Source organism: Prionailurus viverrinus, chromosome D4, assembly GCF_022837055.1.
Source record: "Prionailurus viverrinus isolate Anna chromosome D4, UM_Priviv_1.0, whole genome shotgun sequence".
NCBI lineage: Eukaryota > Metazoa > Chordata > Mammalia > Carnivora > Felidae > Prionailurus > Prionailurus viverrinus.
This window is the reverse complement of record NC_062573.1, coordinates 57,080,664-57,094,188: the sequence shown is the minus strand read 5'-3', so window position 1 is coordinate 57,094,188 and position 13,525 is coordinate 57,080,664. Positions and strand designations below refer to the sequence as shown.

General features: G+C 35.2%; 1 protein-coding gene and 1 pseudogene across 1 annotated transcript in view; one reads left to right on the top strand and one right to left on the bottom strand.

Moving 5' to 3' along the window:
* ZNF782 (zinc finger protein 782) overlaps window positions 1-13,525 on the bottom strand; it is a 96,366-nt gene that overhangs the window by 26,711 nt on the left and 56,130 nt on the right. Inside the window, exon 4 of the mRNA XM_047829076.1 lies at window positions 3,771-3,866. Within this exon, the coding sequence (XP_047685032.1) occupies window positions 3,771-3,866 (96 nt within the window). The remainder of the gene's footprint in view (window positions 1-3,770; window positions 3,867-13,525) is intronic.
* Window positions 5,096-13,525, top strand: part of LOC125150441 (F-box/WD repeat-containing protein 2-like) — a 40,374-nt pseudogene continuing 31,944 nt past the window's right edge.

Sequence of the window (13,525 nt, the reverse complement as noted above, 5' to 3'; positions counted from 1 at the left end):
TGACCTACAACTGAGAATTTAAAAGTCCCAGAAATTTTACTTGGGCATTGCATTTATGAATGTCTTCTGTATGAATAAATATGAAATAGTTATCTCCACCTGGGTTTGGAATCAATCCACAATGTTATTAAAAAATATTTATCATATGATGTATATATATATATACATTCCAGAGTAAGGAAAAATAAAACAGACCATCCTTTTGGGGGCGAGGGGATCTCATTTGATAACCATATGCTATCTGGCACAGATATCTCATTATCTTTGACACATCCATCAAATGGGTTAGAAGTTTACAAAAGTAAGAGATAAAGTATAGGCTAAAGTATTCCAAGGTTATTTTGCAGAAATAGGAATCTGTTCCAAATTTTATGAGTAATGTGCTTTCTTTCCTTTTTCTGGCCGAGGTTAGCTACATTATTTATTTTTATTCCAAAACTACCTTTTGCTTTATAATTTATACCATTATAGTTTTTATTATATCTTTTGCTTTACTTAAGATTTCTTTTACAACTCTCTCACTTGTTAAAATAAGTACACTTGACCCTTGAACAACACAGGGCTTAGGGGTGTTGACTCCCACTTGCAGTTGAAAATCTGTGTATAATTTCAGACTCCCCAAAAACTTTCCTAATAGTCCTATTGGCCAGAAGCCTTACCAATAAGATAAACAGTTGATTAACACATATTTTGTAAGTTACATGTATTATATACTGTATTCTTATAATAAAGTAAGCTAGAGAAAAGAAAATGTTATTAAGAAAAAAATATAACTATAGTACTGTACTGTATTTATTGAAAAAACAAATCCATGTATAAGGAGATCAATGAGTTCAGACCTGTGTTGTTCAAGGTCAACTGTATATGAGACTAAAAATTCTGCACTGCTTTATCTACAGTCCAAAGTTTGTAATTAAAACATGTTTTTCATTAAAAAAATTTTCTGGATATTGTATAATTTTGATTTACCTTTTGGTAAAATAGGTTTTAAGTTTATTGATTTATTTTTGAGAGAGGGAGCATGAGGGAATACAGGGAAGGGGCAGAGACAGAAGGAGAGAGAAAGAATCCCAAGCAGGCTCTGCACTGACAGTGCAGGGCTAGAACTCGTGAAGTGTGAGATCATGACCTAAGCAGAAATCAAGAGTCAGGTGCTTAACTGACTGAGCCACCTAGGTGCCCTGATAAAATAGGTTTTTAAGATATATATTCATCACTGATTTTAAGATAGAGGAATTTTAACTTTTCTCATATTGTTTGCATTTACAGTGTTACTGAACAACAGTATCTCTACCTTGTGGAATTTATTGATGTTTGTCTAAAATGCTTGTACATTTTCTCAATATTCCAAAGTCATTTAAAAGCAGGTTTATTTTTTGTTTTCAGAATAGAGTTTTGAAAGACACTTAATAGACTCATTTTATAAAGTATGCTATTTATACTTTCTAGATCAGAGGTTGGCAAACTTTCTCTGTAAAAGGCCAGAGAATAAATGTGTCAGGCTTTGCTGGTCATGTATTTGCTGGTCATGTATAATTGCTGTTGCAATTATAGTTGACTCTTGAACAACATGGGGTTTAGGGGCACCAACTTCCACCCCCACCCCACGACGTAGTTGAAAATCTGCATTACAATTTTTGACTCACCAAAAACAACAATTAATAGCCTGCTGTTGACCAGAAGCCATACCAATAACATAAAGTCAATTAACACGTTTTGTATGTCACATTATTATACCCTGTATTCTTTTTTATATACTGTATTCATACAATGAAGTTAGCTACAGAAAAGAAAATATTAAGAAAATCATAAGAAAGGGCAAATACATTTATAGTGCTGTACTGTATTTACTGAACAAAAAATCCACATAGAAGAAAACCTGTGCAGTTCAAACCCATGTTACTCAACTCTGCAGTGTGAATACATAAACAAATGGATATGGCTGTGTTGTAATAAATGTTTCTTTACCAAAAAAAGCCGCAGGCAGGATATGACCTAGGGATAGTTTCCTGAGCACTATTCTAGACTCCACTGGGTCTGGTATGAAATCAGAGCGGCATATTAAAGTCTACTGCATCTAATGTACACCTACTTCTCCTTATAACTCTTGCTGTTTCTTGTTTTGAATCTTGATAATCTATTTGGTGCACCAATATTCAAAACTTTCACATATCCTTTAAACATGATCTTTTTTAGCTTTATCAAACTGTCCTTTTTCTTCTCTGTTTTTGACGTGATCTTATTTTACATTTTGGGCTTAACAATTCATGACTATATTTCAAACTTTGTATGTTACTTTTTAGGCATATCTCTGATACAATCTGGTGGCATGTTATCTTAATAGGTGAATTTAATTCATTCACATATTAGTTGATATGGCAGATAGATTTACCTTACTGTATATTAGATAGTATATTTGCATAGCTTTTGTGCAGAACACTTAACACAGCAGGCCTGAGATTATTACCTTAGAAGGTGTGCTTGCAAGATTAATCCTTGGCTGGCATCTGGGAATTTAGATTTTGAAATGGTTCCCAAGAACCTAGTCGCTAATGAACTTTCCAGGTAAACAACATTTCACATGTGTTGCCATATTCATTGCTGGGGCGATGGAAGCTTGCACCTGTTTCCTCTGGACTTTGTCCATTTTCTCTTTGCTAATTTTGCTTTGTACCAATCATTTCACTTTATAAATCTTAGCTATGAGTATGACTATATGCTGAGTAAGAGAATCAGTGAATGTAGTGGTTGTCCTGGGGACTTTTTTTTTTTTTTTAATTGAAGTATAGTTGACACACAATTTATCGGGGATTCTTTATACAGCTTTATAAGAAACTTTTCTATCTTTGCTCAAACACGTTTAACTTCTAATAATTAGGAAGGATGCAGTTTGCTCCAGGAATTATCCTTTCCAATTACATTATGTAATTCCTTAATCATCTATTTATTTAGATGGCTTCTAGTAATTAATTATTATATAATGATAAAATTATGGCTCCTGGGGTGCCTAGATGGCTTAGTTGGTTAAGCATCTGACTTTGGCTCAGGTCATGATCTCACAGTTCATGTCGGCCTGACAGCTTAGAGCCTGGAGCCTGGAGCCTGCTTCAGATTCTGTGTCTCCCTCCCTCTTTGACTCTCCACTGCTCATTCTCTCTCAAAAATAAATAAACATTAAAAAAATTGAAAAACATCATGGTTCCTGGGGCACCTAGGTGGCTCAGTCGGTTTAGCATCCAACTTCGCCTCAGGTCATGATCTCGTGGTCTTCAGCCCATGGTTTGAGCCCCACATTGTGCTCTGTGCTGACAGCTTAGAGCCTGTAGTCTGCTTTAGATTCTGTGTCTCCCTCTCTCTGCCCCTCCCCCACTCACACTCTGTCTCTTTCTCTCTCTCAAAATAAATAAACATTAAAAAAATAATTATCATTCCTTTCTCTTTTCTGATCTGCTGACTCTCAAGTTTAGTTGTTTTATTAACTTTAGTTTCTATCTTTTTTACTGTTAAGTACGCAAAATTCGTTACTTTTCAGCTTCAAATGGGATACTCAGCTCCCATCTTTTAAAGGTAAGAATATAAACATGCTTACAATCCATTCCTTGTGTTAGCTGGCCCCTTCCACATTTTATTAGATCTATTATTTTTATAATTTCAAATGTAAAAGCCTGTAAAAAGGACAGTACTGCAAAATGTTTCAAACTGCTCACTTCTAGCTCATCACTTTGTACCTAATTTTCTTGGATGCCTTCTGCCAGTATTCAATAACTCACCTGGGGAGCCTTTTCTTAGAAATTCTTTCTTAAATAACCATGGATCTTCTCCTTGCTCCAATGTGAAGATCAGTTCTGGTTTTGTAAAGCAGTACCCTGTAAAAGGGAAATAATTTAGCACTTGAGTTAGCTGCACAGGTTTCACTGTTTCAGAATGTGAAGGAAGGTATAGTTTCAAAAGTGGAACATTCAGGGTGTTCATGACAATTTTTGTGAGGGGGGAAGTGATAACAAAAAACATTTTTTAAGGCTCATCAAGGATCTATCTTAAAACCCCGAATCACAAGCCTAAGTGATGTTAAATTCTAAAACAGTTAATGCCTGTGTTTCAAACAAGATTTCAGAAGGACTTCCCAAACTTGCCATAACAGAGTGAAAGGAACTGATTTACCCCTCCATAGCAGAATTTAAAAAAGCATACAAACTATATAAACTGGTTTTTAGACTTCAGACACCAGGCAGTCTGGTGGGATACTTACAAGAGGAAAACAAAGGAGGTGAGTCCTATGATTATCACACATCAATAAAAATGAACAAACGTTTAAAAAATTTTTAAAGAGGGACTCCTGGGTGGCTCAGTGAGTTAAGCTTCCAACTTCAGCTCACGTCATGATCTCATGGTTCATGAGTTTGAGCCCCACTGGGCTAGTTGCTATCAGCGTGGAGCCTGCTTCAGATCCTCTGTCCCCTTCTCTGTCTGCCCCTCCTTCGCTTGTGCTCCCTCTCAAAATTAAAATATAGCATTAAAAAATTTTTTTTAAAGAGAAAGGAAGAATTGTATTTGAACCCAAGTTAGGACAACTGCCGATACACAATCTTTACAAGGATGAGAGTGCTCCAGGGAAGGAACATTTGGTGCATGGTTATATATGTTCTTTACATAAAGAGTCACAAATCAAGAGGAAGGACATTCCAGAAAGCTACAGACTTTATCTTATGTTTTTATTATGTGCAAGGTTGTATGACTTTAATCTTATGGGAACCAGGGAGAGTTTTTTGTTTTGTTTTTCTTATCTTTATGTTTGGAATGTTCCTTTTTTTTTTTTTTTTTTGAAGCAGATGTACTCTTGGGGCAGAAATAGAACCAATGCTTTGAGGTTTTGCCAAGTCATTTTTACCTTGGTAAATGTTAATGCATAGCTTCCCTGGAACCCCAGGAACAGGGCCCACAAATATTAAAAGTTGAAAATTTCCCTTATCACACAGCTTACTGCCCAGAAGACTTTACATCCTACATAACAAAAAGATCCAAAAAAAAAAAAAAAAAAAAAAAAGCCTGGCTGACTCAGTAAGTTGAAATGACATAATTAAATTTTTAGGAATCCATGACAACTAGAATTGTTACGGATAAAACAGCAGAAAAGAAAAAGGTATAGTGATATACAGTCTTAGAGATTTGCAGAAGAGTCTCCTAAATTGTGCAAGTATGTAAGAGATACTTAAGGCTGGGGAAAGACCAGTGAATCAGAGTAGGCTGAAAAAATCATCAAAGCATAAACAAATGTAGGAAGTTTCTGCTGCACCAGGCAGGGTAGAAAAATCTCCTACTTCAAGGCCAATTGGGAAGAATACCAGAAAATTGTCTTTTGCTTAAAAGAGGAGCCAATTAGTCCTAAAGTGAGCTCTGAATCTAATGTAACAAAGCTTAAAACAAGCCTTGAAATGATCAAATTAATTCCAAGTAACTTAATTGTACATCAGAAAACGCCTCAAAAGATTTAAAATAATACACCAAAACTAGAAACTAACAATATAAAGTTCACAACACCCAGCGGCCAATAACAAATTACGAGTTATGAATAGAAGTAAGGATATACAACCCTTATTGAGGAGAAAATCAATCAGTAGCAACAGAGTAAGAAATAACACATGATAAAATAATCAAGGCCATTTAAAACTGCAAATATACACCATATGTTCAAGAAGAGAAAGAAAAACATAAACATGATGAGAACAAAAGAGAACTTACTTAAAAATTTCCAAACTAAAATCCTAAATATAAAAAATATCTGAAATGAGAAAACCAACCAACCAAACACTTGATCTTAGCCAAAAGGCCAAGAAGCGATCCCAACCAACCAAACAACAAACAAGAAAATACTAAATGGGATTAAGAAGAGAATAGATACTACATAAGGAATGATAAATAACATAATGGATACTGTAAGGCATAGCAAAACAAAAACAAAAACAACCCCCCAAAACCCAAAAAACAACAGCAACAAAAAAACTATGAAAGAAGAAACCCAGTGAATAAAGACCAGAAAATAATAAACAGAATTAGTTATCTGTGACCTGTGTGATGATATCAAGTAGTTTAACACAGGTACAATAAAAATTTGAGAAGAAAAAAAGAAAGATAAAAACATTTGAAGAAATAATTGGCAAATGTTCAAATTTTGATAATGTGTACAAACCCTTAGATCCAAAAAGCTAAATGAATTAAGGAGCAGAAAGATGAAGAAACCCACACCAAGGTACACTATAATCACACTGCTAAAAACTGCTGATAATATCAACAGAAAATCTTTTTTAAAAAATATAATTAACATAGTTTTATATTAGTTTCACGTGTACAATATAATCATTCACCAATTCTATATGTTACTCAGTGCTCAACAAGATAAATTTACTTTGCATCCCCTTTATCAATTTCATCATTCCTCCCACTGACTTCCCCTCTGGCAACTACCAGTTTGTTCTTTGTATTTAAGAGTCTGCTCTTTTTGTTTGGCCCTTTTTTGGTTCATTTGTTCATTTGTTTTGTTTCTTAAATTCCAAAAGGAATGAAATCATACGGTATTTGTCTTTCTCTGACTGACTTATTTCACTTAATATTATGCCCTCTAGGTCCATCCATGTTATTGCAAATGGCCAGATCTCATTCCATGAAAAGAAAATCTTAAGTAGACTGGGAAAGGTACAATACATACAGAGGAACAAAAATAAAGATGAATGCTTACTTCTTGTCAGAAATTATATAGCCAGAAAACAATGAAGTGACAATTTTAAAGTACTGAAGGAAAAAAGTCAACCTTTAATTCTATATTTAGCAAATACAACACATTTTCAGTTAAAGCTGAATTTATTACCAACTGACATATATTACAGAAGTTAAAAGAAATGCTCAGACTGAAGAAAATTGCTATCAGGTAGAAATCTGGATTTATACACAGAAATGCAGAGCACCATAACCTGGAAACATGATGATATATAAAATATACTTTTCTTATTTTCAGAATGCTTTTTTAAAAAAAAAAGGTAAATTATCTTTTAAAATAACACACTGTAAGGTTTATAATATATGTTATACATATGTATGTATATATAAAATATACAATGACAATAGCATAAAAAGTAGCAGGCAAAAAATGGAAAACTACAAAATTCTCATAAATGAAGTGAAAAAATTATTTGAAGTAGATTGTGGTAAGTTACCGATGTATGCTGTAAGTGCTAAAGCAACCACATATCCACAGAAGAGAGGCACAGCTAATAAACCACTAATCTAGATGTAATAAATCATTCAAAATATACAATTAATCCAAAAAAGCAGCAAAAGCAGAAAAATGAAAAAAAATTGCAAAAATAGCTAGCAAATAGCCATATGGTACATTTAATGTTAGACATAAATGGTCTAATCATTACAATTAAAGGCAGAGATTAACAGATATGATATAAAAGCCAGACCCAAATATATGATGTATACAAGAAATTCACATTAAAGACACATATAAATTATAAGTAAAAGGAACAAATTAAAAGGAACAAAGTAAAATAAACTATAAGTAAAAGAAACAAAAAAAAGTACCATGCAAACATAATAAAAAGAAAGTCTTGTTCACAGAAACTTGGCAGGCAAGAAGGGAGTGGCAGGATATATTCAACATGCTGAATTGGAAAAATATGCATAAGAATTCTTTATCCAGCAGACTGTCATTCAAAATAGAAGGAGAGATAGTTTCCTAGACAAACAAAAACTAAAGGAGTTTATGACCACTAAACCAGCCTTGCAAGAAATTTTAAGGGGGACTCTGAGTGGAGAAAAAAACAAAATAAAACATAACAGACCAAAAGCAACAAAGACTAGAAAGGACCAAGAACATCACCAGAAAGACCAACTGTACAGAGAGCACAATGGCACTAAATTCCTATCTTTCAATAATCACTCCAAAGGTAAATGGACTAAATGCTCCAATCAAAAGACATAGGGTATCATAATGGATAAGAAAATAAGACCCATCTATTCATTGCCTACAAGAGACTCATTTTAGATATAAAGACACCTGCAGATTGAAAGGGGATGGAGAAGCATCTATCTTGCTAATGGATGTCAAAAGAAAGCCAGAGTAGCCATACTTACATCAGACAAAATAGATATTAAAATAGACTGTAACGAGTGATGAAGAAGGGCATTATATCATAATTAAGGGGTTTATGTACCGAGATCTAACAACTGTAAATATTTATGCCCCCAACTTGAAAGCACCCAAATATATAAATAAATTTGTGGTATTATTATTACAAATGAGTTTATATTTATGGTTAACATAACGAAACTCATTTGTAATAATAATAGCATTCAACACCCCACCTGTAGCAATAGACAGATCATCTAAGCAGAAAATCAATAAGGAAACAATGGCATTGAATGACACACTGGACCAGCCTTAACAGATATATTCAAAATATACCATCCTAAAGCAGCAGGATACACATTCCTCTTGAGTGCACATGGAACATTCTCCAGAATAGATCACATATTGGGTCACAAATCAGCCCTCAACAAGTACAAAAAGAATAATATCACACCATGCATATTTTCAGACCACACCACTATGAAACTTAAAGTCAACAATAAGAAAAAATTTGGAAAGACCACTAATTCTTGGAGATTAAAGAATATCATTAAAGAATGAATGGTTAACAAAGAAATTAAAGAGGAAATTAAAAACTACATGGAAGCCAGTAAAAATGAAAACACAACAGTCCAAAACCTCAGGGGTGCAACAAAGGTGGTCATAAGACAGAAATATATACCAATCCAGGCCTTCCTAAAGAAGGAAGAAATGGCTCAAATACACAACCTATCCTTACACCTAAAGACCTGGAAAAAGAACAGCAAATAAAGCCCCAAAGATTAGAGCAGAAATCAATGATACTGGGAAAAAAATAAAACAAAACAGTACAATAGATCAACAAAACTAGGAGCAGATGCTTTGAAAGAATTAATAAAATTGATAACCCCTAACCAGATTTATCAAAAAGAACAAGGAAAGGACCCAAGTAAATAAAATCATGAATGAAAGAGAAGAGATAACAACTAACACCACAGAAAAACAAACAATAAGAGAGTATTATAAGCAATTATATGCCAACAAATTGGGCAATCTGGAAGAAACGGACAAATTCCTAGAAACATACAAACTACCAAAACTGAAACAGGAAGAAATTAAAAATTTGAACAGACCTAGGGTGCCTGGGTGACCCAGTTTGTTGACTGTCTAATGTCAGCTCAGGTCATGATCTCATCATTCATGAGTTCAAGCCACACATCAGGCTTGCTGCAACCTGTCAACGCAGAGCCCACTTCAGATCCTCTGTCCCCTTCTCTCGCTGCCCGTCCCCTGCTTACGTTCTCTCTCTCAAAAACTAAATAAAAAACATTAAAAAAAAAAGAAAATTTGAATAGACCTATAACCATTGAAGAAATTGAATCAGTAATAAAAAATCTCCAAACAAGAGTCCAGGGCCAGATGGCTTTCCAGGGGCATTCTACCAAACATTTATATTTTTTATTTATTTTTAAAAGTTTATTTTTTGAGAGAGAGAGAGAGCGCGCGCACAAGCAGAGGAAGAGGAAGGAGAGGAGGGGGAGGAGGAAGGGGATGAGGAGAGAGAGAGAGAGAGAGAGAGAGAGACAGAGAGAGAATCCCAAGCAGGATCCGCACTGTCAGTGACAGCCCAACATGGGGCTCAAACCCACAAACTGAGATCATGACCTGAATCGAAATCAAGAATCCGAGGCTTGACTGACTGAGCAACCCAGGCATCCCTCTACCAAACATTTAAAGAGAGTTAACACCTATTCTTTTGAAGCTGTTAAAAAAAAAAAAATGGAAGGAAAACTTCCAGACTCATGAGGCCAGCATCACCTTGAGGCCAGCATTACCTTGATTCCAAAACCAGACAAAAACTCCACTAAGAAGGAGAGTTACAGGTCAATATTCCTGATGAACATGGATGGAAAAGTTCTTAACAAGATACCAGAAAATTGAATCCAACAGTACATGAAAAGAATTATTCACGATGATCAAGTCGGATTTATTCCTGGGCTGCAGTGTTGGTTCAATATCTACAAATCAATCAACATGATATATCACATTAATGAAAGAAAGGATAAGAACCATACAATCCTCTCAACAGATCCAGAAAAAGCATCTGATAAAATACAACATCCATTCTTGATAGAAACCCTCAACAACGCAGGGATAGATGGAACATACCTCAATATCATAAAGGCCACATATGAAATACAGCTAATATCTTCCTTAATGGGGAAAAACAGAGAGCCTTTCTTTTTCCTTTCTTTTCTTTCTTTTTTCCCTATACTCAGGAAAAGGACAAAGATGTCCACTCTCACCATTACTATTTAACACAGTATTGGAAGTCTTAGACTCCCTCAGCAAACGATAAGAAATAAAAGGCATCCAAACTGGCAAGGAAGAAGTCAAACTTTCGCTATTTGCAGACAACATGATACTCTATGTAGGAAACCAGAAACACTCTATCAAAAAATTGCAGAATACATGAATTCAGCAAAGTGACAAGATATAAAATCAATGTACAGAAATTGATTGCATTTCTATACACCATCAATGAAGCAGCAGAAAAAGAAATCAAGGAATTGATCCCATTTGCAATTGCACAAAAAGCAGACACCTAGGAATAAATCTAACCAAAGAGATAAAAGATCTGTACTCTAAACTATAGAACACTTATGACAGAAACTGAAGGGGACACAAAGAAATGGAAAAGCATTCCATTGGATGGATTGGAAGAACACTGCTAAAATGTCTATACTACCCAAAGCAATCGATACATGTAATGCTATCACTATCAAAATACCACCAGCATTTCTCACAGAACTAGAACAATTCTAAAATCTGTAACAATTCTGGCTTTCAAGCTATATTATAAAGGCATAATCATCAAGACAGTATTGTATTGGCACAAAAACAGACACAGAAAACCCAGAAACGGACCCACAACTATATGGTCAACTAATCTTTAACACAGCAGCAAAGAACATCCAATGGAAAAAAGACAGTCTCTTGAACAAGTGACATTGGGATAACTAGATAGCATCATGCAGAAGCTTGAAACTGGACCGCTTCTTTATACCATACACTAAAATAAATTCAAAATGGATTAAAGACCTAAATGTGAGACAGGAAACCATCAAAATCCTACAGGAGAACACAGGCAGCAATCGCTTTGACCTCCATTGGAACAACTTCTTACTAGACATGTCTCTCCAGAGGCAAGGGAAACAAAAGCAAAACTGAACTATTGGGACTTCCTCAAGTTAAAGAGCTTCTGCACAGTGAAGGAAACAATCAACCAGACTAAAAGGCAACCTACAGAATGGGAGAAGATATTTGCACATGACAAATTTGATAAAGGGTTAGTATTCAAAATCTGTAAAGAGCTTATCAAACTCAATACCCAAAGAACAAATAACCCAGTGAAGAAATGGGCAGAAGACATGAATAGACATTTTTCCAAAGAAGACATCCAGATTTTTAACAGACACATGAAAACATGCTCAACATCACTCATCATCAGACAAATACAAATCAAAACCGAGACACCATGTCACACCTGTCAGAATGGCTAAAATTAACTACATAAGAAACAACAGGTGTTGGTGAGGATGTGGAGAAAAGGCAACCTTCTTGCACTGTTGGTGGGAATGCAAACTCAGAGTGCAGCCACACTGAATAGCAGGGTTTTCTCAAAAAACAGAAAACAGAACTACCCTACAACCCAGCAATTACACTACTAGGTATTTACCCAGGGATACAAAAATACAGATTCAAGAGGGTACATGCACCCCAATGTTTATAGCAGCATTATCAACAATAGCCAAAACATGGAAAGGGCCCAAATGCCCACTGATTGATGAATGGATAAAGAAGATGTGGTATATATACAATGGAGTATTACTCAGCCATCAAAAAAGAAAAAGAAATCTTGCCATTTGCAATGACATGAATGGAGCTAGAGTGCATTATACTAAGTGAAATAAGTTGGAGAATTATGATTTTACTCATGTGAAATTTAAAAAACAAAACAGATCAACATATAGAAGGGGGGAAAAGAGAGGGAAATAAACCATAAGAGACTCTTAATGATAAAGAATTAACTGAGGGTTGATGGAGGAAGGTGGGTAGGTAATGGACTAGCTGGGAAATGGGTATTTGTTTTTATATTTTTATTTTGAAAGAGAGAAAGAGAGCAAGAGAGAGCAAGCATGTGTGTACATAGTGGAGGGAGAGAGACAGAATACCAAGCAGGGTCCATGCTCAGTGCAGAGCCTCCTGTGGGACTCGCTCTCACAACAGTGAGATCATTACCTGAGCCAAAATCAGGGGCTGGACGCTTAACCAACTGAGCTACCCAGGTACCCCTGGGTGATGGGTATTAAGGAGGGCTCTAGTTATGATGAGCACTGGGTGTCGTATGTGATGAATCACTGAATTCTACTCCTGAAACCAATATTGCACTGTATATTAACCATCTAGAATTTAAATAAAAATTGGAAAAACAAAAAAAGTGTGATATTTATTTTCCATTTATTTGTGACATTCATTTTCCATGGTCATTGATTCTGTATTTTCATTAATTGTGATTAGAACAGATACTGCATACAATTTCAATCTTTAAAATGTATCAAGACTTGGGGTGCCTGGGTGGCTCAGTCAGTTGTGCATCCAAGTCTTGATTTCAGCTCATGTCATGATCCCAAAGTCATGGGATCGAGCCCTGTGTTGGGCTCCATGCTGAGCATGGAACCTGCTTGAAATTCTCTCCCTCTGATCTTCTCCCCTATTCTTTCTAAAATAAAAATAAAATAAATTGTATTAAGACTTTTTATTTTTGGTCTATTCTGAAGAATGAACTATGTACATTATGAGAAATACATAGTGTATTACATTTGACTGGAATCTTCGTTTTTTAATTAAATTATTTTACTTTTTTAAATTTGAGAGTGTGTGCATGTACCAATGGGGGAAGGGAGGGGCAAAGAAAGAGGGAGAGAGCAAATACCAAGCAGGCTCCAGTTTAGTGCAGAGCCTGACATGGGGCTTGATCTCATGATCATGAGATCATGACCTGAGTCATGACAAGAGTCAGATGCTTAACCAACTGAGCCCCCCAGGAGTCCCTTGACTGGAATCTTCTATATATTTGTACAGTTCAATTGGTTTCTTGTGTTGTTCAAGTCCTGTTTTTCTTTGGTTGCTCAGTCCAATATTGAAAGTGGAGTATTAAAGTGTTTATTCCTGCACAACTGTGTATTTCTGCTTTCAATTCTGTTCACGTTTGCTTATATATTTGGGGTCTCTGATGTTTGGTGCATATATGTAACAGCTGTTATGTCTTCTTGGTGAACTGACCCTTTTATCAACATATAATGTTGTCTCATAACAGTTTCTGACTTAAAGTCTATTTTGTCTGATATTAGTACA